Genomic DNA, 25555 nt, shown 5'->3' with positions numbered 1-25555 from the left:
GCCATTTACTAGATTATTATTAAATGTGGTTTAACAAGAGCAACTCTTTCATGGCATTTTATGTCTTTTATAGTACTACATGTCTTGTAAAAGATGTATCTGTCTAATACTTCCTTTATATAACTTTTTTCTTTTGCACAACTTAATCTATACATATTTGCCGTATATATAACAAACAAAGAAAATACTAGCGTGATTTCTATCTCTTTAAAAGTATATTTTCACGTATTTTGCCCTTTTTGCTTTACAACAGTATAAATCATAGACTGTGTTTCTATTTTCAGATGGATGTGAAAACAAGAAATGCGATTTTTATTCAGTTTGTGAAAGTGACGGAGTTACGGAAGGAAGATGTATATGCCCGCAGAAATGTACAGATATGAAGGTATAGTTCGACAGTTTTTTTCTTTAAATAAGCTTGTTTTTTTTTCTTTAAAGTTACGTAACCATCTATATTTTGCAATTATTACTTACTTTTTATTTTTAAATTCCTTTTTTAAAGCTCGAGAGAAAATACTTGAGGCATATATATTTAAAAAATATGAATTTGGATTATAAAAACATATGGTTGGAGATAAATTATGATGTTTTATTTGAAACTGTTTAGAAAAAATAGATCTATTTTTGACTCACTGTGTAATACCACGCAAGGTAGCGTTTTAATGATTAATTTAAAAAAATTGAACTATTATACAGTAAGTACATTCAGTAAAAAAGTATCAATAATTTCTTTAACCATTCTCAAGGAACTTGACCGCATAAAATTAATTTTAAAAGTTATTATTCTATTTTTAGAACTGCATTGTTTCAATTCGACAATATTACACCAAATTATATTTTAATTAAAGCTCACATCGTTTTATTTTATTATCTATAATTTCAGTGGCTAATGGAGTTATTTATTAATATTGTTTATATAATTGCATATCATTTTAATATTATGAGACCGCATAAAAGAAATTATACTAAAATTTAATTTATACGTAACTTTTTCATAACGTAACAAAACCCTGAAATGTAATATTTTAATAAAATACTAAATTATCAAACCCATATATGTGTAAGTGTTTGACGGAAAGTGGTAAAGTTAAACTTCAACTTCCATTAATAAATATTTGAATACCGGGTATTAAGTTTCAGTATTGTTTTTCGGATTAAAAATTAAATACAAAATTTCCGGCTGTTGTTTTAATTTTAATCACGTGTTATAACCGTTACAGATTACTTTAGTCTTCTCTCTATGATAGGTCAAGAAACATATTTTAGATAGAATTGTTAAAATTAGAATGGTTATAAGGATATCCCATTCCAACACTTTTTCTATCAAGATACGCTGTCACACTCTAAAGAATTAATCAAAGAGATATACGCTGAACTTGAAATCGATTTGCAACAACAGATTCAACGATGCATTGTCCTATTTCCCGAAAAAGAGTAACAAAACTCTCCTCTGCAAAAGCCAAAGTAAACAGATTTTCGCCAGTGATTGTTTGTCCTCAGCTGGGCTTTGATCTCTCAAAACATTCAAAGAGACGTTACACGTGCTTTTGGTGTTTCCATATCTCCCATGATAATAAGAGGGCAACTAAAATTTTATCGCAGTACGACACTGTTCCGTTATATTTTCATGCAGGATACGGCATCAAAAATTCGGTACAAATACAAATAAAACACTATTATGGATATTATAACATGTAAAAAATATTACACAGTTATGTTTGAGTTGATTCAGCATAATCAACAATCAGCCTTTAATAAATCTACATAATCGATTTATACCGGGTGCGTCTCAAAAATGGCTCACCACTATAACTTTTTTATTTTTTCAGTTAAAACAACGAGATTTGGTATGTTAGTACCGTATGATCGAATAAAAACGCCGTCAGCGATGGCTATGAAATGAAGATCGCTGTCATTGTATATGTAAATTTATATGGGAAATGTCATCGATCGTCATTTCCAAGCCAACTGGACGCCGTTTTTATTCGATCATACGGTATATGACATAAATTAGGATTAATTGACGTATTCATTTTTTTTCGGTCAGTTCCTGTTTCACCAGAAATGACTACAATTTTTGATTTTTAAACGGCACCCTTGTACTTTTTATTTTTTTTTATGGAAAATGACATTCTGAATAGAATGATGTATCATATGTCAACTTTTGACATTTTCACATATGGCTAATTTGACATTATAACTTGCGGTTCGTAACGAAAATTTTTCACTTGAAATATACCAACTGTCTGGTATTAAATTATATGCTTTTTCCAAATATGCTAATGAGCCACCCTCGTTCCATTTGAGAAAATTGAGATATGATTAAAAATACGATTTGGGCATTTTCTAACTGGCCAGGACAAGACACTAAAAACATTACACGATGAGATCTATTTTTCCAAGGCTCCTTGATTAAGAATTAGTGTGTTTAACATAGCCATGGCACTCTAGATTGAATTTTAAAATACGATTTTTCATTAAGCGAGAATGTCAAAAGTTGACATATGATATGTCATTCTATCCAGAATGTCATTTTCTAACAAATAAAGAAAAAAAATACCGAGAGTGCCATTTAAAAATTATAAGTTGTAGTCATTTCCGGGGAAACAGGAAGTGACCAAAAACAACTGAATACGTGAATCAATCCTAATTTATGTCATATACTAACATAGCAAATCTCATTTTTTATCTGAAAAAATAAAAATGTTATAGAGGTGAGCCACTTTTGAGACGCACCCGGTTTATAATATTTTTAAGGCGAACCATTTTTTGAAAGAAGTCTATATAACATTGATTTTCATTCACTCTATATAAATAAAAACAGTTACATAAAAAGCATTTCCTATTTTTAAAATATTTTGTTTGTATTTTTCCTTTAAGCTCTGTCTACACATAACATTTTACGTGTCAGTTAAAATGGTCGGGCAAGACGGATTAAAGAATAGGATGTCAGATAAAGAACACTGGATGTTTTCGGCTACAATTTTAGATCAGTTTTTTGTACAGGTCATGTAGGTCAACAACACTAGTTTTATCAGTTATAGCATTGTGTTTAGTTGAAGTTGAAGTGAAAACATTGAATTTTAATACAAAATTATATTTATGGTTTAAATGTCATTTGTAAACACTCAAAACTATTTGTAAAAATAGTAAACTATTAATTAAATTAAAAATAGTATTCTATTCACTTGGTAATACCCATTAAATATCTTTGTGAAATTGTAAAAACATTAGATTTATAAAATAAATTGCTGTAATATATCCATATTAATTTTTGTAAATATACCTACTTATATTTTATCAGTGTAGGTAGAACTGAGTTATATTGTAAAACTGAATGATTCTGTCGGTTCTACAGACTACAGTTTTCTCTCTTAAATCAGTTTAAGAAAAACGTTCCATTTTTTTGTCTACACACAGTGTTTTATTTCACACGTTTTTTTATTGAATAGGTAAGATAATTGAGAGAAAACATATTTCTAAAAATACATTAATAAAGATTTCAGATATAACTTACACAGAAACCTTTAATAAATTGCACGATCTTCTGAATAGTTTTAAAACTGACAGGAAATGCCAAGTTATCGATCTCGTCCGGTTCAACTAGGAAATAATTCGTTTTGCGGTCTATCCCCCATTCATAACTAACACCAAAGGCCGAAGGTTTTAATTAAATCGAAACAAATCAAAAAAGGTTTTTAAAATCAGCTTAGGAAAGGCTAGCGTCGGGAACTAATGCCCGTAACGCTAATGAGAAAGAATTGTATTCAAATTAAACCGTACGTATTTCAGCCACGTTCGGATTTATTGATACTATATATTTATATTCCGAAACTGTTTCATTCCATTGGCTACTGCAGAGATGATACTTAAATGCATTTGTTTTTCTTCGGTTAAACGACGGTTCTGTTTGCTGTAAAGAGGTTAAAGGAGGTTACACGGGCTAGAGGAGTACACACACTACGAAATTATAATACATAAGTGTATTATCATAGTATTATGTTACCAAACCAAACTGAGTATTGGACCAGTGAATGTCGTATTTTAAAGATATTTGTCTACTTTTAGTAATTGTGAACATTCACTGATGTCTATTTTTTACTGAAATATATATACTAGGTTCGGCAAGGTTTGCTTTTGGGTCGAGAATTCCGAATATAAGTAGAGTACAATGCATTTATAATGAATTGAACAAAGAGAGAAGAGTAAAAACGTTGCCAAACCTATAAAATAAACCGAGAAACTGTGCACAATTCTTAGAGACGGGGAAGGGGATATGGCAGTTTTTTTTAATTTTTTGAATGGAAAAACAAAGAAGCCTATCAAATTTTTCTCATTTAAACATGTTGTCTAAGATCTGAACTTCAAAATAAAAAAAATGAATATCTGAAATGGTTCTTGAGTTATCACGTGTTATGTGTTAAAATTACTGCGATTATTGACGTTTTGTCATTATAAAAATATTTTGTCGTTATAAAATAATATATCGTATGGTGTTAATTTACACCATACGATATTCTTATAACTCGATTTCAGATGCCCAGAAACATCTAATGATGTTATCTAGTTATCTTTCCGAAAAAAAAACTTCAAAAATAAACTTCTTTCGATCAGGATGTGTCCTGTGTCTCTGATAAATGTGGCAACGCCGCAATAGCAAACCGATGCATTTTTCTCGCTCCGACTTAATAATATCCCTACGCGATTCACTTCCACACATGTAAATATCAACTTGCAAGAGCGGTATATTAAGAGATATGGATTAATAAACAATATCTATATTAAAAAGCTACTTGAGAATGTATATGTTAATTTTTTGGTTATTTTTTTATATCTTACATTAATTAAAGATTTTAAAAAGTTACTTGAGAATATGTTGATATTTGAAAAATGAATTTTGATGAGGAAGAATTCGATTGAAACTAATCCATACGTATTTGAGACACGTCCGGATTTATTGATAGTATATATTTATATTCCAAAACTGTTTCCGTATGGTTGGCCAGTGCATAGATGATACTTAAATGCATTTGTTTCCCTCAGCTGAACAACGGACCTGTGTGTGGAACAGATGGAGTTACTTACGTAAACGAATGCGAGCTGAGGAAGAATTCCTGCAATACGAAACAGTACGTTCTTGTGGCCTATAAAGGAAACTGCGGTAAGTATTTAGCCCCCTCGGAACATTGTTGTTTAATTTAACATTTATTAAGTATTCCAGGAAACTGAATAATTTAGGCCGCTTGCTCGAATTCAATTAAACACCTGCATTTCGGATTGAACAATAAATTTGTGCTAAATATTTAGATTTGTTCCACTATTTATCGAATGATAAAGAGCAGCATTGTTTGCATGCTGCTATATTAACTAAAATAATGGATCTGTTTATTAAATGTAATTACAGGAGTTCCTCGATTTACGCGGCATATTTAAACACGGTTTCGCTAATACGCGTTTGCGTTTTTTGACACTCGTTACTTATTTTACTCTGTTGTCTTATACGCGTTTTTATTAAATATAGATATTGGCCACATAAAAACAGTCTACTGATTTATGAATTCGCTAGCTGGAGTGGGATTTCATGATTTACAACAGGAAGATGTAAAAGACCTAATTGAATCACATGTTGAAGCAAAAACTTTCTTTAGACTTGATACCGGTGTTGTCCCGAAATCTATAATAGAGAATACATCTTTCTTTCTTTATTGCCTCCTTTGAATTGAAGTAAATACTTACTGTGATGATCTGGCCGTGTCCCTCCTCCTCCTCCAGAGTTGATGACTTACCAACTCGATATCGTTACATTGGAGTTCTGGCAAAGCTGGTCATACGTCGATAGTTGCCTCCCGGTGTTGGACGGTTTTCGATCCTGGCTTTTGGTCTCCTTGACGGAGCAGGGGTGAGAGGTTCTGGCTCTCTCTCTTGCCCTTTGGTAGAGATGCACCGGGCTGTTTCTTGTTTTTTGCCCTCCCCTGTTCGAAGAGTGTTTTTGCTCTTGCTTCCTCCGGAGCAAATCCTGCGTGGAGCAGTTGGATATAGCTCCGTACTTCTTGGTTGACCCAGGCTAGGTAGAGGAAACGGTAGCGTGCATAGCCTGTTGGGTCTAGAGGTAGAGCGTCCGCTCACGGGTCGTCTGGCTTTCGAGGCGGAAGAGTCTCGAACTCCGAGCGAATATCTTTCGTGGTGGTGGAATTCCCTGGCCTCGACACTACTGTTAAAAAATAAAAGTTGTGCTTTAATATACGCGCTGTTTTCAAAAAAAGTAAGATCCCTGTAAAACGAGGACCTCCTGTAGTTTTAAACTTTTTTTAACTTTTTTAATTAAGACAGATTATAACTCGAACGTTTTGCGAATTTTGTGTCATACTACATAAATTTCTACTTCTCTAGACACCGGCCATGAAAGCCTACGTTTCCAATAGTAAATTGAATGCCCCCTAGCTTTTACAACTTTAGTATCAGAAAAAAACGTGCCTCTCGTCGTCTGGCGCTCGCCAGGGCGTGTAATATTTAATGTATAAACTATAACAAGCTAAATACAGAGCGAGAAAAAAAACGTCCCCTATTCCGTTAACAAGTTATTTGAACGTTCCAGACCTGTGCGAGAACGTCGAATGTAAATACGGCGCCCGATGCGAGGCTGGCGAGTGTGTGTGCCCAACGAATTGCCAAGAATCCGGCAGCGAACCGGTGTGCGCTTCGAACATGATGACATATCAAAACGAATGCGAAATGCAAAAAGCGATGTGTCAAGATTCGACGAATTACGCCGCCGCCGGTTCTCTGAGCGTCGTTTTTTACGGCGACTGCAGGGAGCGCTTTCCCATAGGAAGCAGTAAGTCATTCGTTTTAATTTCTGCGCCTTTTGATTGATATCTGACCAACAGAACACCTACATTTCCTACTATTCTACCAGATAAAATATTCTCATTAATCTCTATTCTCCTCTCCTGTCCTCGAGAAAAAAGGTGGTTCATGTATACAGAAATTATGAAATAATATTTCAAAATAACTGATTTCTTCATTATTTGCAAATTACAAATTTTGATCCGTTTCTCTAAGTAATATCTAGAGAAAAAAAGGAATACAAACATATATCTAAGAACTCTGTTAAATACTCTAAAGACATTTACGCAGATAAAAAATTTTGTAAGCCGCCATCTAAATTTAATTTGCACTAAACCAACCGAAATAGAATTGAGATAATTAACCTGATTCATCTTTACGTCAAATATAACATTCATTTATAAAGACAGCTGCTCCATTAATTCTCATTTCCTTTTTAAGAAGCCTTAATCATAATAATAAAAAAAGTCCAGCATTAAATTTAGGTATTCACAATCAAATTGGTCTCCGGTAGTACATTTTTAAAAAACTATAAACTGAAGTTGTTAAAGAAATTTATTTCATTACAGAAAAAAGGTAACTCTTTAATTTTTCGGATCTCTATATATTTTTTGGAACAGAATGTTTCACTCGATGTACAAACTTATGAGGGTCCTTTTTATGTAATCTCTTCGGACACTTAGAGCTGAAATAAAGTTTTATTTTTTGAGATAACTTCTGCCTCTGGTCCTGCTAGCCTTTATCCAGATGCTTCACCTTAAAAATCAATAACCCGTATAGAATTTTTTTTCGACCTAACTGAGTATGAAACGGGAATAATAAAATTAAAGCAACTGTTTTAATGAAGTAGTTATTCTGGATATACGGTTTGGTTCTGGTATGTTTTTAAATTAATCTCATTGCATTGTTAGCTCTGTTATTCTTATATTATTCTATACTATTACAAAATAAATTAATATATAAAAAAATAATTGTTGTATCTTTCAAAACATGAAGAATTATTTCAGAATAATATATTATATTTAATATTAGACTCATTTTTACATTAATTAAAATAACCCTTAACAAATATTCTATATAATAACAGTTATTCTTTTATTCACATTTTAAAACTTAACTTGAGGAAGAACATTTGCATGGAGTGGATAACATTTAATAAAACCATAAAATCAAAATTTATTTGATCATTAGCAAATATTATTAATAATAATTTATATTAACATGAATTCTGTTTAATAATAACAATTATTCCTTCAGCCACGCTTCATTCATTACCAAATGTATCACCAACCGAGCTAGAACCATCACCCACCGATAACATCATCCTAAACCTCAGTAGCAACGCTAAGGAAGCTTGTAGAGACATTCATTGCGACTTCGACGCCACCTGTGAGCTAGGACCAGACAACTTTCCGAGATGCACCTGTAAATTCGACTGCGCCAGCGCAGTCCTGGCCAATCCCCATTCGAGCAAACCAGTTTGCGCTTCAGACCTAAGAATATATTCGTCCATATGTGCGATGAAAATGGAGGCTTGTCAAAGACAAGAGGAACTGCGATTGAGACCCCTCGAGCTTTGCCAAGGTCTGATTAAGTGAAAGTTACTGATTCTATTAGTCTTGGCGCTTTGCCTCTTAGTGTAAAAGCGAGTCTTTATTAGTGGTTGGCCGCGTTTTAGTACACTTTATATGTGACTCGCAATATTCCTCTTATTAGATCAAGTTTGCTTGCGATGCTAGATAGGAGGGCTAATTTGTCAGCTCCTCATATATACTACAGCCTGTGATTTTTGAGCGTCTTTAAGCTATTTTGAGGTTTCAAATTCGCAATTCGGAGTTTTCATAATTCCTTGTGATTGAGTGAAAACGGCGACAACACAGAGATGACTAACAAAGTTTCAAGTCTCTGATTGTAAATGATTTAAGACCTATCTAATCGTTAAAACTAAAGTATATAAATAGTGTCAAAAATACTTGTTTTAAAACTATTTGTATTTTTGCGTTACTTAACAGTTTTGTGCCTGCTATGACGTCTTTTTCATTTAATCATACTTTCCTGAATTGGGAATTTTTATTTTCCTTGCAATATCTTTAAAAAAATTATGTTGTTTTAATCTAACGCATTTCATCTAAAACAGTTATACGAAGTAATCCTGAAACATTTTAAAGAATTCTACGTTTCTTTAACTTATAACTAGAAATACATTTATTTTAATCTCTACTGATGTCGCACTAACTACTGCGCATCAAATGAGAAGTGTTACACAGAGAAATTCACATATCACCCTATTTGGTGACCTGTATCAGTTTTTGCAAAATCGAAATAAATAGATAAACAACTTAGCAAACACATCCTACCTAAGACAGTTACTGAAAAATATTTTAAATAAAATACAACAAAAACATTTATGATGATGTCTAAATTATATTTAAAAATACTTTTGATAATCTGGTTGTGCGAGCCAACCCTGTATATGTTTACAAATACTCTGCTTTTTGAGTCTATTATTAGAGGCGATGTTTTTTATAGGAATGGAAGTGAAACCGTGCAAGGGAGAGAAACCTGTAACTGATCCCGTCACAGGGCGTGAGCTAGATTGTGGTAATGGCCCTTTTAGGCAAGACTGCCCTTCTGGCACTTACTGCCATCAAACAGCTCGATTCTCGCGCTGCTGTCATAAAGGTTAGTATTCTATATCTCTCATTATTTTAATTCTATTTTATAAATAATGCTCGATATAAAGATTTTTTTATAAGAATGGTTTTATTATTAGTATAGTAGAATGAATGTTTGGAAGGAGGGATTAATCACCGCGACAATACAGATCTATTCTGTCCCTCTTTTTTGAGTTATAACTCAGCATACTGTCTCAGGGCTTTGGGAGAAGCTTGTATCTAAGTCAATTTTACAGAGGATAGTTTTCCATCTCCAATATCCGTCGTACCAAAGTTTATGGCACTAATGTTTGTCGTCTGGGCGCATGTGTTGAGATGTTCTGGTGTTTCTCCACTTTCCATACATAATCTGCATTTGTTGTTGTTTCTTAGCTGCAGTCTACTATGGTGTTTATTAAGAAGACAGTGTCCTTTTTAAAAACCCATTACAATCCGATGATTATTCTTGCTTTAATCAACGAAAATCTTTTATTTTTCTCGGTAGTAAGTTCTGAGAAACTGAGCCTAGTAATAATTAAAAACCAGAAAAAAACTGTAAAATAATCGCAATTTGTGTCATGTAGGTTAACTGTTCACAATAAAACAATTCATATATATTAAAAGCTATACCTGTCTCACGTCTAAAGTTTTCGCCCATAACTGACAGTACAAATTTATTTTAATTAGCGTTCACCCGCAGAAAATCACTTGTTTAGAAAGATTAATAATTTGTGATGCCGTAGACAAGCTTAGTGGAAAAGTTTTACGAAAAAGTTTTTATTAAAATATGCGCCGGGCCTGGGTTTAAAGTTACATTTAATAACTTTTTTCGAAGTTTCTTTTAGCCTTGAAACGTTATTAATATCTTATATTCTGGTCAACATGGAACAAATCTTTTCGCTTAAAAGTTTCATTGGGAAAAGAAAGAGCTTCCAAGGAAAACTAATTTAGATGCTGTCTGAGTGTTAAAAATATTGTTTTAAATTTCGTCTGCATAGGGCTTGTGGGAATAAAGAACAGGCTAGGTGCGGAATTGTTACAAGGATAGTTTTAGTTTTCAGTTGCGCCGATGCGCTCGTTATTACTTCCTGTTTATTTTGGTTAACTACGTACTTTATTTGTTTTATTTTCTTTGGCTTTTCACAGTCTACAACTAATACAAATCAGTAAGCTAAATTTTCACAGGAAAGTTGTACACAGTAATGAAATATATAATTAAATATATTTTTAGACAGATGTAGATTGCATGAGAGAGGGGCATTAATCACCGCGAACTTATAGATCCCCTTTCTTGAGTTATAACTTTCAATCATCATACTTTCTAGGCTTTAACAAACAGAAACCAGTATCTGAGACGGTATTACAGAGGTTAGTTCTCCATCTTCGATATCAGTCGTACCAAAGTATAAGGCACGAATGGTTATCGTCTTGGCGCTTTCGGCGATGAGGTGTTTTGTTTATTCCCCATTTCCCCCATCAGAATCTGCTTTCGCCTTTTTTCTTAACTTCAATCTACTGATATGTTCATTGAGGAGATAGTGTCCTGAACAGAGAAAAATAAAAAAAAATATTTTTCTCGGTTATAAATCGTGAAAAACTTCTTTGTGTGTCGGCAAACAAACTTGGCTCATTGACCTAACTCTATGTTCTTAAATATGTCTGCCAACATTTCAAATCCACAACAAGCGTGCATATTTTTCCTACCAACAGCTGGAAAATTTGAAAGAGAAATCTACTTAATCTGAATTCCTTGAACTAATGAATAAGGTCTAAATGAAATACCATCTTTAAGTATTCTTGGTAACCCATGAGGATGTAGTGGTATAGTCATCATCATCATCATTTCAGCTTATTCAACAATTTCCAATTATGGTATAGCCTCTCTCAGATATTTAGATAATCTCTGTGTAGTTGGGCCCATTGACTTATTCTACATTTTCCACACATTCTACATTGTCCCTCTATTGTTGGCTATGTGGGCCAAGTTATCCCTGCTAATTTCCTAATATCTCAGGTTTGGTCTCCTTCTAGATCTCTTAATTCCTCATCGGTACCGTGACGTAATTTTAAGGTCTATCTGTTGTCCGTCCTTCTTGCCAGATGTCCTGTTTATTGCCACTTAAGGGATTTGATTCTGTGGATCTTTTACCTGGATCTTTTGTCGTATCCACTATATTCTTTTACGGTCTTGCTTGGTTATTCCCAGCATATGTTCTTCCATTGACCGTTGTGCGACCTACAGTTTCCTTATAATGGAGTTTATTGGTTGAATGCTTTCTTCTTTAGATAAAGTGGCATTTTAGATTTGAATATGATTGAGTTTCTTCCATAAGTACTCCATGCTACCTTAATCAGTACTTATATTGGTAGTAGTACCTACTAAGATATCGTCGGAATGAAGTACTAATATTAACGGTTAGTTAACAGTTAGTTATTAACGGTTAGTTGTAGGGACACTATATATTAATGAACATTAGCCAGCAGCTTTTATTGATGTAGAGCCAATATTTCGATAACATTCTTTTTGTTCACTATATTCTATGTCTACTAGTAAGCTAAATAATTCACTATTCAAAATACTGTTACATAATATATTAATTACTAAACTAATTACATAAAAAAATCAATATGTTTTATTTTCAATTTCCTTAAGAGAAGTACCGATTTTGTCTGTTACAGACAAGAATTTCATCGAGAAGAAAAGTTGCGAGGACAGCTGGTTCGGCTGTTGCCCAGATGGCAAAAACCCATCGCAAGGCCCTAATTTCACCGGTTGCCCTCAGTCCTGCGGTTGTAATAAACTCGGCGCCTACTCGGAATATTGCGATGCGAAATCTAACAAGTGCAAATGCAAACCGGGAGTGGGAGGCGAGAAATGCGATAGGTGCGAACCCGGCTTCTGGGGATTGCCCAAAATATCTTCTGGATTCAAAGGATGTTTACGTAAGCCAAGAGAACTAATATTCGATGAGGGAATATCAATATTTATTACCAATTAATTCGCTGTAAAATATAAACCTTCAAACATGCATGTTTTATTTTTTCTGAAAATAATTCACAACAATTGAAAACTGACTATAATTTTTGTATTCATACAATATTTAAAATGAAATAAAATAAAATTAATTTATTTAACTTATTTTAACTTTTTATTTTTCTTATATTAGCTTGCGGATGCTCTATCTTTGGTTCTGTCAGAGATGACTGTGAACAAATGACAGGTAGGTGTGTTTGCAAGCCAGGCGTCCAAGGACAAAAGTGTACAGTGTGTACCAGCCATAATAAGGTCCTAGGCCCCAATGGTTGCGTCTCAGGTAAAAAGTTTCTATACTCCGATTCATGAAAGATGACGATTGTATCAGAATTCCAGGGTTTCCTAATTACGTACATTTATATAGTATCATTCTCTATTCAGTATGATCGCATTCGTAATTTTTCGTGAATAGGACTGTACCTAAGTTTCATATAAGATATTTCATTAGAGGTGCGTCTTGAAATCATTAAATCAATAATAATTAAATATGAAAAAATACGCAAAATTGGGGAAAAGAAATAAATACAGTTCTGTGTAATATCAATACCACCTTTAAAACTAAAGCCTCAACTAATCCGCCGTGACGTCATCTCTAGTAGGTATAAATTAGATTACGTGCTCGTAGTAAATTTTGATAATAAAATGCATATTAAGATATTATAAACTAGTTTTATTTTAAAAAAAATGTACCTAATAGAAGGTATCCAATTATATACAAATATTAAATTATATACAATTATGAATCAGTTTGATTTTGGAAAAGACCAAGATTGAATCTGAAATTCAGCACAGAATTAGCAGCGCCTCAAGAGCATTCTGAAAATTAAAAGATAGGGGTTTCTACAATAACGAATGAGAGTAATGGCAGTAAGTAACGTACAATAAAAAATTAAACTATTTATGAAGCAAAATATGACAGCAAATACACAAAAATCAAAATACCTACTAGACATGAGGTCACGTATATCCTGAAAGTTAAATTTTTTGGCCTGATATTTAACGTGGTATTGGTGATATTCTATAGGTGATTTGCCAACGACACCGCCATCTACGTGTAAAGAATTGACATGCTACTTCGGCGCATCATGCGTCGAGAGGAACGGATTCGCGATGTGCGAGTGCCACGAACAATGTCCCCCAAACACGGAGGTGCAGGTACGTAGGCGGAATAAATTTGAAAAATTGGCAGACACGCGGTTTTAAAAGCGCCATGTCGAAAATTTAATTGACACGATTTCGGATCGAATTTGACACCGGGGCAACGCCTGACTTTTAATGTCGAATAAACTCGGGGGAATAAAGGTATTAAGACTCAATTTGCCTTGTTCGGGACAGTGAATATTTAATTTATTTAATATTGCCAACCTAAAACCGCTATTTTCAATCTAAGCAACATGGATGGTTATCTTTTTCTTTGTGGCTCTTTATTTAAAAACTAATTTATCTAAGCAACAAAAACTGTACATAAATCCCTCGTTTTACGCGGGTAAACAGAAACCGCGTATATCGAGACAAACATTTTATTAGATAAAATACAGAGTGTGGGTCTTAAAAAAGTGCAGATATTTTTAGGGGCAGTTTATTTTGACCCCAAATACATCAGTTTTAACAATTAGAAAATGGCCTATATTTTATTAATCTATGCCTTTTAATTTGTAAATAACAGCATTTTTAGCAAAATCGGTGGCATTACGAAACCGACAATTTTACTGACTATACAGAGTCTTAAATAAGTGCAAATATTTTTAGAGCTGGTATATCTCGACAAAAGAAACATATTTTCTCTTTGCCCTTTTTGCAAATAAATCCAAAATAACCGGGTTATGTTACTTTGAAAATTTCGAAAAGAAAATTTTTTCCTTAAATTTTGAGAACTACTGGATCTTTTCTGGATTTTCTTTCTTGTAAATTTACTCTACCGAACACCAAACCAACCTATGTTGCCATATTATCAAGAAATTATTTTTTTTTAACTAAAACTAAAAACCAGATGAAATTCATCAAAATTTCACTTACTCATTTCAGTATCTGATCTTTTCTAAATATTAAATTAAATAATTTTAGTCTTAATTTATTTACTTGTTACTCACTGACTACAGGATAATCTTTATTTATAAACTTCAAAAAGAATATCATCCAGTTTGATTACGAACATTTTTTTACCATCTTTTTTTATTAATATTTCATTAAAGGAGAAACGAGAAGTTTGTTTATTAATCTTTTTTTGATTTCTGCAAATGAAAGAATAAATCAAAGGGAGAGTACTTAAAGCCCTTTGATTTTTTTTAATCAACCCTTTCATATAATAAGCGAAAGAGAAGAACAAACCATACACAGAGCAAGAACACTCATTATAAATTTAAAAAAGGGTCAATTTTAATTATTAAAAATAAAACAGCGTTTCTAATCAATTTAACGTCATTTCGTTTTTACTCATTTTTTTTCTCTGATTATCACGATGAAAAATATTAATAGTATATCAAAAGTAATTCGGATTTTTTTTGAATATCGAAAATAAGAAAAATAATCTTCGATATTTTCTAGATTTTTGTAATAGAATGTCAAGCAACGAAATACATTTCCAAGGGAATATATCTGATTTATTTTAGATTGTTTGTGGAAGCGATGGACAAACCTATAATTCTCCTTGCGAGCTAAACGAATTGGCTTGCAGACTACAGAAGGACATTGTCGTTCAAGCTTTTGGGACTTGCAAGGGTAAGTCATATAACAGTTTTTTAAAAAATAATTTTATATTTTTATTATTACTGAACTTTTTTAATTTAGTAGAAAAATATGATTTAATTTTTTAGATTTTTTTAAAGTTTCTACATAATTGAGTCAAAATATTTTTTATTTCTTTATTTTTGGGTATGCACTACTATACAAAATGTCTATACCTCTGTGGCTGATTCGTCTCTTCTAAAAAGTTCTAAGGGTTTTTCGCCACTTGCACTCTGTAGTAGAATCAAGAAAATAAAATAGTTATTTTTTTGTAAACATCTCTGCGTTAAGCCAACGGAGACCAATTTGTCAGCGGTGCCGGTGGTTTACTAATAAAAAAAATTGCCTAACGGACAAAAAAATGCTTAACGTTTACCCATAAAACTTTTTTGAGGAGACTACTTTTTTTTGAATACTATATTGTATTTATTTGATTACGTTTATAATTATCTAATAAATTTGGTGAGTTGAATCACTAGGAACGGGTATTTGATTTTATTGTTGCAGAGGACATGTTCCCTGGAACAGATTGGCCCTTACGTAGGTACACCCCCCTGCAATTCACCCAGCCCGACGAGATCAACTCGCCCCTATCGAAATCCACGAGGCACTTGCTGGTGCCCGACCCTCGATTCTATTATGGCAGTGCTACTAGGCCCTTAAGTTCCGATATTAAAGATACCCGGGGTGAGATACTCACTAATTTATTTAAGATCTAATACAGTCTAACTATTCAATTAACTAGTTTAGCTACTAATAGCGCTTTATATTATGTAATTAGGTATAGTTCACAGTGTGTCTCTGCTACTGTCTGTGTTTGATGACTAATAAATGATCTTGCTTAACCAATAACCGATTCAATATATTGTTTATTTAGTGTACCTTGGTTATAATTCAGCTGGAATTTTGTACGATAAAGCAAACAATAGATTTACTAACTCCATAATTAATTAATTATTTTGGGTAAAGGTTTTTCTAATTAGAGGTGAAAGTCTACTAACCAAAGGGTGAATTTTAATGTAATCGTACAATATCTCAACTGAAAAAGGGTTTAAACGAATTTCTAGATGCAGATGTTGCTCTAGCTTACAGACCGACTCCGGCTACTGTGAGAATAACGGCGCTACTGGGAGATTTGTGTTCCAAGAGCTCGGATTGCGTTATTTCGAACAGTTATTGCGTTGCGGGGGCATGCACTTGTTTGCCTGACTTTTTCTCGTCAGAAGACAGGCAACATTGCGTAGGTGAGAAGTTATCTTTTATACGATACTCTGGTTAGAAGAAATATATTCACTGGTTCACAATAACTTTATTCTAATTCAATAAAATATAAGTCTTAATTATCAGAAATCTCCGAGAACAAACAACACTGTATCTATGAGAATATAATCTCACATCATCATATCGTCTAGAGAGATATTTGTATTTTAAATACTATCCAAAGGAAACATATTCACTGGTTTATCAAAACTTATTTGTAAGATAAAAATCGTATACTAAAATATAAGGCAGCAATGTAATCTCTTTTTAATTGAAAAATATATACACCGGTGTATCGCAGCCCGATGAGTTATGGTAAAAATAAATATCTTATTTTAAATTAAATATTCTAATTTATATTTATTATTATTAACACGATTCGGCCAGAACACGCATAAATCTGTTATTTATTTATTTAATTATAAATTTAGAAGAGCAACAAATTACTATTTACGGCAGTTTTAATGAAATTTAATGTACAAATTATACTAAGTAAAATTTTGCCTACACCTCGTTAAATATAGGATGATTCGCGTATTTCTTTTTTTTAATTTGTTTTTATTCACATAAAAATATTTCAGATCATAGGATAAAATAAAAGCTATCATGAAATTTGATAAAGATTGGATAAATTATATCACTCACCGGCAGGAAACACAAGCACTTTAAAATTTTGATGTATTTTAAAGTTTTATACCTATATTGTGTTCTAATGGACCCATTTGGATGATCTTTTAAGCAATTTGCAACTAAATTATTTAACTTTTTAGTATCTCTCTCTAAATTAATAACGAAAGTTCTCATCTGTCAATTATACGAGGGAACACAAAATGTTATTTTGATGAAAGTTTTGAACACACTATGGAATATGTTAAAAAAGCAAGGAATTTGAAAATGTAAAAATTACAACAAAAATGTTAGTGTCTTCTTCAAAAGCGCAAAAAAATATCTCCAACAAAAATAAAGCTATTGAGATGAACCAACAAACAATCGAGAAAGGATGTACATCTAAGTGCATCCAAAATGATTTTTAAATTCCTTGCTTTCCTAATATATTCCACAGGACGTTTCAAATTTTCACCAAAATATCAACATTTTGATTTCCCTCGAATAATTTACAGTTGGGAACTTTCATTTTTAATTTAGAAAGAGATATTAAAAAGTCAAATAATTTAGCTACATATTGCTTTAAAAATCATCAAATTCGGCCAACTAGAACAAAATTTATTAAAATTTAAAATACATCAATATTTTAAGGTGCCCGTTTTTCTCACCGGTTCTTAATAGCTGTTCTTTAAAGAATATTTATGACCCTTCTAATACAAAATATCTGTGGTTGTAGATAAAAAAATGATTTTAGTAATTCATTTAGAAATTTATTACTTACTGTCCTAGCTTATGCTTTCCGATGGCAAAATCGGATATGGCATAAATATATCATCCTGTATTGGCCGAAATAAAAAATAATTAAAAAACTCTGCTGTGGACTTTATGTGTGTCACTGTATGCATAGAAAAGCATTAAATTATTCATCATTACTCTACACTGATATAAAAGGTACGTATTTAAAGCAGTAGATTATTTCTAGTTTAAAATACATTTCTATTTTCTACCGTATTCTACAAACTTTCTCTAGAGCCGCTTAGTTAGCGTTTGATTTTGAATTGATGATAATTTAGACACATTACAAGTAATTCGACTGTTCAGCAGCAAGTTAACGATTTAACATCGGTTAATTGATTGGAATTAATTTAGATTTGGAACTATCATGGCCTATCTTTCGGAGTTCATCCCCTTTCTGTCTTTTCTATTAAAACGTTCTTGAAACTTAGGCTTCTGTTTGAAATTAGTCGAGACATTTCTACCTTCAGACAACATTATTAGTTCAGAAACCAACAATTAGTTAGTTGGGTGATTCTGTTACATTTTCTATAACAATTTTTTGCACACATTATTCTATTTATCTTAATGTTCCCTTACACTCTTGAAAATGTCAGATATAATTTGATATTACACTATAATTGGGCACTCATTTTATATTGGCATTTCCCTATAACTCATCACGCTTGTTATACGTCTCAGCCTCAGTACTTCAAAACATTATTTTTAAAACAAAGAGAGACTGCAGAGGCTGAATATATAGAAGAGTTTTCAAGGAGAAAAGCAGAAGATAATATTAGAACACAAAAGCACTATAAATAGCATTTATTTCTGAAGCTTTGTTTATCATAATACGAAATTTACGAACAAAAGAACGACAGAGGTAAAGTGTAAACAATATAAATAGAAGACGCCGCCTTTGATGTTTTACAGAGGTTTCTTTTTGCCTTAATTTTTTCGAAAGAAGATTTTGCCTGGAGATATGCACAATAACTTTATTACGGTTTGTTTTATACAGGTATTAATACTTTTAATAAGTAGTATAAAATGTGTTGGAAAGTTTTCTAAGTAAATACAAAAATAAAGAAGAGTGGTTTCGAATATTACAAACTTTTAACAGAGAATAATATTTTAGTATAACAAATCCAGGGCAATTCGACATTAATGAAAAGGTAAAATCTTGGAAAATACTAAATAATTTATTTAAAATTTGAGGAAAAAAATGTTCATTTTTGATTTTATATGTCAGAGAGTTTATACTTATTATTCTCAGACAACCTTTAATAAAAATACTTGCAGAAAGTAAAGGCAGTATGTTAATAAAAGCAAACCTTTTTATAAGCTATTTTCAAGAATCCTTTTAAGAACTTTAAAATTAATGATTAAATAGGAAAAAAATCTTTGAAAGTTTGGAATTTTATTAGACCGTACCTGATATTGACAAAATTCTATCAAAGAAAAATTACTTTAAAACTTTCAAAAATATATATATTAAGTTTTTAAATAGCTTTTAATCTATGTTTTAGTACAGTTTTTTAGGTCTAAAGTTAGATTCATGTTTCTAAAAATCTAAAAATGAAATTATACAGCGTGGCTCAAATTATATTCGAGAAACTTAACGGCAGCATATTCTGCAGATAAAAATAAGTAAAAAATTTCGTATAAATTTGTCCCAAAATGTTTTGTTTTGGAAATACAGGGTGTATATTTCGGATTGGTAGGTGGTGTCCCCTACAATTAGGAGTCATATTGACATCGAAATGAAATTTCTCATGTCAAAAAAAAGAAAAAAAACAGCCAAAATAAATAAGAAATTTCTATACACCCTGTATCTCTGAAACGAAGCATTTTAGGACATAAATTTATACGAACTTTTTTACTTCTTTTATTTGCAAAATATACTGCCGAAGTTTCTCGAATACAATTCAGACCACCCTGTATAATTGATATTACATATATAAAATAAAATGTTAGTGCTTTTGGGACACTCTGTATAAATTAAGTTGAATACTATTGCATAAAAATGCATGGAGTACTTGGAGATGTTATCAGGAAGTTCAAAAAGTAATATCAGTTTCATAAAAGACATTGTCTTATGTGTTAAAATTGTTAGTATTTTGGGCGCATATATCAGCCCTTGCTATCAGGACAGAAGCACACTGCATTAAACATATCTTTTTGACGTAGAGTGGAAGAATGTAGCGCCTAAAACGTTTTCTTTTATCAGTGGCAAGGGGAGGTCCCCTCGCCAGGATTTGCCCCAATTGTTTTCAACAACAGCAGAAAAGTGCTTATAGGAAGTGCCACTGAAAAATGCAACCAAATACTCCAGCCCCTCTGTCTGCGAAAATCCTTTTTTCTGTCAGCCATCTGCAATTTCAAGACCTAGAAATAATTGAACTTGAAATTAGGGGACAGCTTTTATCCTGCTGTGCAATTACAAACGGTGGATACAGAATGTTTCCTTTTCGTTTTTCGCAGCTATCATGTTTCTAGTGGTGTCAGAACGCTGTAAGGCTTGTCGTAAATTTACAGTGAGTCAAATTACCAGAAACATCTTTTAAATTTTCTTCGATAAATACACAAAATATTAATTAGAGTTTACATAAAGTTCCACTGGTATTTGAATGTTCTTTTTTAATAAATAAAATGGTCTTTGAGTACTGGGTTATTGACCTAATTCGACATGAAGTATTGCAGCCACACGATTAAGTTTTTAGATATCATGGGTAATGGGATCTTTGGATGAAGCCAGAATAGTGTCCCAAAAAAATAAAAATATCAAAGTTGTATTTTTTTAATGGAACACTTTGTATATTATTACATTTTTGGTTTCTACGATTAAAATAAAGGTAAATTTAATTAAAGTTTACCGCACTTTAATCATACCTTTTTTGAAATATTTACGTTTTTGTGAAAACAGTAACAAAATTTAATTCATTTCTCTCTTTCTTTCTTACAAGTTTTTAAAAACAAATATTGTACTGAAGTTCTTCTATTTACTAAATTTTATGTTGCAATAATAAAAATAATACTACCTCATTGAGAGTGTCTAAAAATTTAATTGAAATAATTACTAGATTTAAACGGCAATAACTAATTTAATGAACTTAATAACTTAATTTGAATGAAATACCCTGTATATTTTATGATATTTTTTTTTATTTCAGATGCAAAATTTTATAGTGTATCAAATTATTGTATTATACTTATAATTTAGACCTCATTTTTCAATATACCCATAAAATTATTATTAAGTTTTAGAAGCAAATAAAATATTTGCTTCTAAAACTTAAATACTCCAAGAGGAATGAAGCGTTAAAATTATTGTTACCACATATTCGCAAAATAGTTAATATTTCAAAAACGGTAAGATTAAAGTGCGGTAAACCTTAATCAAATGATTAAGATACTAAAAAAAAACTAAATAATTAAAAAATACAACTTTGATAATATGTTTTTTATTTGGGACACTCTGTACCTTTTGAAAATAATTATAAATTGTAGCTTCAGTAGCCCTCAAACGACCACTCACAATTTCTAAAAATCTAATCTTTTAAATCTTGAATAACCCTGTATATATCCTGTAAACTTTTAGATGGATATTTAATAATTTATTTTATCAAAAATCGCATTTTTAGTTATGAGAAAACCCGTATATATTTTTTTCTTAAGAAATAAGCCGTATATACCTTGGAACAATATATAATATCGCGTAATATTCTTTAAAAATGCCTGGAATGTCTATTCCAAAACACATATTTCAAATATCTGCTTTTTTCTCGTTAAATCTTTTTTACCTGGCACGCTATTACAATATAAAATACTTATAATTCCTTAAATATTGATTTGGCTCGCCGTATATATTCGCATTGCTCGTTTATACTAGCAACGAATATTACCTATGTACTTTCAGGTCATTAGTTAACTCTGTTAATTTTAACACATTAGAAATCCATTTAGTGATTTGGTTTGGTTAAATTTAACGACACACGCGTCCTGGTAAACGTCTGGTTAATGTATTCCTTTTAGACAGGTTTAATTCAAAATGTCAACCTCGTTTCGAAATTTGTGCCGCTCATTATTGTACGGATAAAAGAATATTTACCTGTTTAGGTGGCTAAATACCCAGCCGTTTCCGGTAAAAAAAACTTAGTAATAGTAATAGACAGGCTAATTCTACGTCTACTGTAACGCCATATTAGCATCATCAGCAGATGATTAAAACTAAACCATATTTACAGTTGGCAACGACCAACGTGGCAAAGCTAGTCGAGGGAGTCAAAACCAACCGAGTGTAACAATTAATTACAGAGACTAGAGTAATAGGGGAACAGAGAACTGAAGGGAATTGGACCATTATCTCTGTTTATATTATCATTTATTTAATGCGACGCAGGCATATGCATCTTAACATCTATATATAATGATCTTTATCAACAATCTGTTGAGCAACGCAAGATTTTAGGTTGATTCTCACTATACCTTCCGTATCAGCTGCCTTCCGTTTCCCTTCCGTTTACATAAAATATATATTAAAGCATGTAAATGCATAGGACAATGCACACTATCCGTTCCGTTTCCATACTGTTCCATATTCATTTCCTTCCATAATTTTTTTGGCGGACGTACTGAAGCGTATAGAAAACAGCATTGTGAAGTTCTTACATTTGTACCAGCTCTGTTAACATTTTGCTAATATGTATTTCTTTTATTCTTTTACCTCTTAATAAAATCTATTACCTTTTTCAAAAGATAGAAATTTTTAAAATAAAAATTTCCCAACGATATAAATTGTAAAATAAAAAGTATGGAACTGATACGGTAGCAAGCTTACGTATAGAGTCAATACAATAAAAAATACGGAACGGATATGGAATGGATATGGAATGGAAACGGAAGATATAGTGAGAATCAACCTTTATCCGGTCTACCATATCTTATCTTAGCTATATGTTCTTTAAATCTAATTAATATTGATCTTCTAGTTTGCCCAATATATTTCTGATTGCAATCTTTACATGAAATTTCACAAATACCCGACCTTTCCAATGGAGATGCTTTATCTTTAGGATTACCTAATAATTGTTGTTATTTATTATTTACAGTATACACAACTTTATAATTGACATTTTTGAAAATTCTTTTTAAACCACGGGATTACGAGTACTTACTCTATCAAACGGTATTAAAATATATTTTGATATATCTTTCTCCACTTGAAATTTTTAGTTCCAGTTCGCCATTTTTAGTGATTTGGAAGTCTTAGAAGTTTCTTCTTTGTGGTATTTAAGCAAATAATTTTAAAACACAGTAAAAGAGATTTTATTTATTTATTAAAAATATGAATGTGAACCATATACACGAAAGTTATGAAATTTAATTCCTAAAATATATTAATGTAAATTTCATCATCATTTCAAAAAAAAGATATTCAGATAACCTTTGAAATCCATTTTCCTTTTTGGTAATATTAACTTCGAAAAAAGTTGTTTTTCGCTTTAAGTTTGATGGCTTCTGATATTTTCGGACAAAGGTATTTCTGATAAAATTTTTAAATTAAAAATATTTACAAAAATCGAATACCTACACGGGAAGTGGAGGCGTAGGCATTTTTAATTTGAACTAACAGCTCCATTGAAGTTTTTAATATTTTTCTGTTAATAATGTTTGCTTAAAACTTGGCTGAGAAATTATCTATATTACGGTAATATTATGGATTGACGCCAATAACATAAACACTTAAATTAACGAAGAAAAATATTGTATGGTAAAAATATTTCATATCAAATTGTATTAGTTTTAATAGAAAACTTATTTTAACATTTTCACTTTGGTATATAACTTAATTAATAATTTTCAATTCTCTAAATGAAAAGCTTTCAAATTTACAAAACCTATTTAGAATGAAAATGCAAGGCTACCCCACCTATTTTAAGTACAAAATATTGAACAGGATTTCTTTCTCCTTTAGCTAGAATATATAGAAGCAGTTCATTTTCAGACATTTTTCCATCAATTTATTCCTTGCCGCATCATTTATTAAACACAATGTATGCATATTCATGGTAGAGTATACACCTTTTTTGTTAATTTTAAACTTTTACGATACATCAAAATATTTACTTTCAGAAAAATGAATAGTAAAGAGAACAGGAAAGCTTATATAAAATTGTAAATATCGTATTACTTCATTTTTATGATCAACAGCAGATTTTTAAATCTAAATTATAGTTCAAAAATTGAATTTTTATATGCGAAACAAAACATTCAAGAAACTAAAAATAAATTACATTATTAGAACAGTAATAACAAACAACCTTATAAGACCATTTCTCTGACACTATTTTTTTCAAAACCATTAATAAAAGATTTACTTCTGACGATTAAGATTATAGATATGTAAACCACCAATATTCATTGATGTTTCTCTTATATTCCGAAATAAAAGTTTCAGTATCTTACTAACGCAAGTAAAACAGTTATCGTAACATTATGCATTTGATATATAGTGGATAGACATGGTTTTATCTCAAACCGTATCGGAAACAAGCATGTTTCTGACGTTTATCAAACATCTCGAACCCTAGTTTAAGCGAACCTAGTAAATTTAATGCAGTTTGATACAATTATGACCTAAATATATAATAGTAAGACCTTGCAAATGAAAATCGAGCACTTCCATACAGTAAACTGATTACCGCAGCTTTATCGATAACATCTTCCAGGCAGGAGTGTTCCTTCTCCCTCACTCTCCCATGTTTTAAAATTCAAAATGGTCGGTGTCTACTCTTCTTTGTGCTTTGATTTTCCTTAAGCACTATACCATTAATTTTATAGAGTATACTAATTACAATACTACACCTTGTAAATACCTTTGATAGATCAAGGAAGAAAATATGAAACTAATAAAATATATCTTAATAATAATAGGAAGTTTAACTTATCTGATAATTAAAATGAATTTATTTATTGCAATCTACCCCTCTACATACTAGTTTTCCAGTTATATAGGTACCAAATACAATAAAAATATATTATTAAGTTATTTAAAGTTAGGTATATTATTCTCACTTAACAAAACACTGTTATTTTTATACCCATTATTTTTGAGAATATCAACCTTTGGGTCCTATCTAACCCAGCTAGCTAATTTTTTCATATCCTTATGATTTGTTAGTGTTGAGATAACTACTATATCATCCCTCCTAAAGAAAAGGAAATGTAACATTTCTGCTGCATTGGGTAAGACTTATAAATCAAAACTTTCATTAAGTCTAGGAAATATTAATCCAATTAAATATCAAGAGAAATTAGAGCTAGAAATTTGCCACTTAGTGTCCTAATGGAAAAAGGGCACGTTATTTTTCAAGATATTATGAGGGTTGATCTAATAAATGACACTGCATTTCTAGAACGATTATATTTTCCATCTTTACTCGGGTATGGATTTGATTAAGTGTGCTTATTTTATCAATAACAAAAGGAACATTGAGTCTCAGTAAAACCAGTGAATATATCTTTATATAAGGTTTTTTAACCTAAATATGTTTTAGTGCATTCATATTCAAAGTATATATTTTGAATCTTTAGTTTTTCAACTGAAAACGGATAGTAGTAAGAATCTAATAGTAACAACAAATAGTTATTAGTTTTC

The 25555-nt window shown here is 31.3% G+C and overlaps 1 protein-coding gene across 5 annotated transcripts in view; it reads left to right on the top strand.

Moving 5' to 3' along the window:
* The window catches only part of LOC115876692 (agrin-like), a 272204-nt gene that overhangs the window by 223541 nt on the left and 23108 nt on the right, over nt 1–25555 (top strand). For all 5 annotated transcript variants that reach the window (XM_030892575.1, XM_030892578.1, XM_030892577.1 and 2 more), the window contains 11 exons: nt 285–385; nt 5044–5161; nt 6596–6835; nt 8104–8430; nt 9376–9528; nt 12180–12443; nt 12668–12814; nt 13559–13689; nt 15144–15252; nt 15766–15945; nt 16326–16502. In XM_030892575.1, the coding sequence (XP_030748435.1) occupies nt 285–385; nt 5044–5161; nt 6596–6835; nt 8104–8430; nt 9376–9528; nt 12180–12443; nt 12668–12814; nt 13559–13689; nt 15144–15252; nt 15766–15945; nt 16326–16502 (1947 nt within the window). The remainder of the gene's footprint in view (nt 1–284; nt 386–5043; nt 5162–6595; nt 6836–8103; nt 8431–9375; nt 9529–12179; nt 12444–12667; nt 12815–13558; nt 13690–15143; nt 15253–15765; nt 15946–16325; nt 16503–25555) is intronic.

The sequence above is a fragment of the Sitophilus oryzae genome, unplaced genomic scaffold, assembly GCF_002938485.1.
Source record: "Sitophilus oryzae breed Bouriz unplaced genomic scaffold, Soryzae_2.0 scaffold_1440_pilon_pilon, whole genome shotgun sequence".
In the NCBI taxonomy this organism is placed as follows: Eukaryota; Metazoa; Arthropoda; class Insecta; order Coleoptera; family Curculionidae; genus Sitophilus; species Sitophilus oryzae.
The sequence above is the reverse complement of the archived record's forward strand: the minus strand, read 5'-3'. Positions and strand labels throughout refer to the sequence as shown.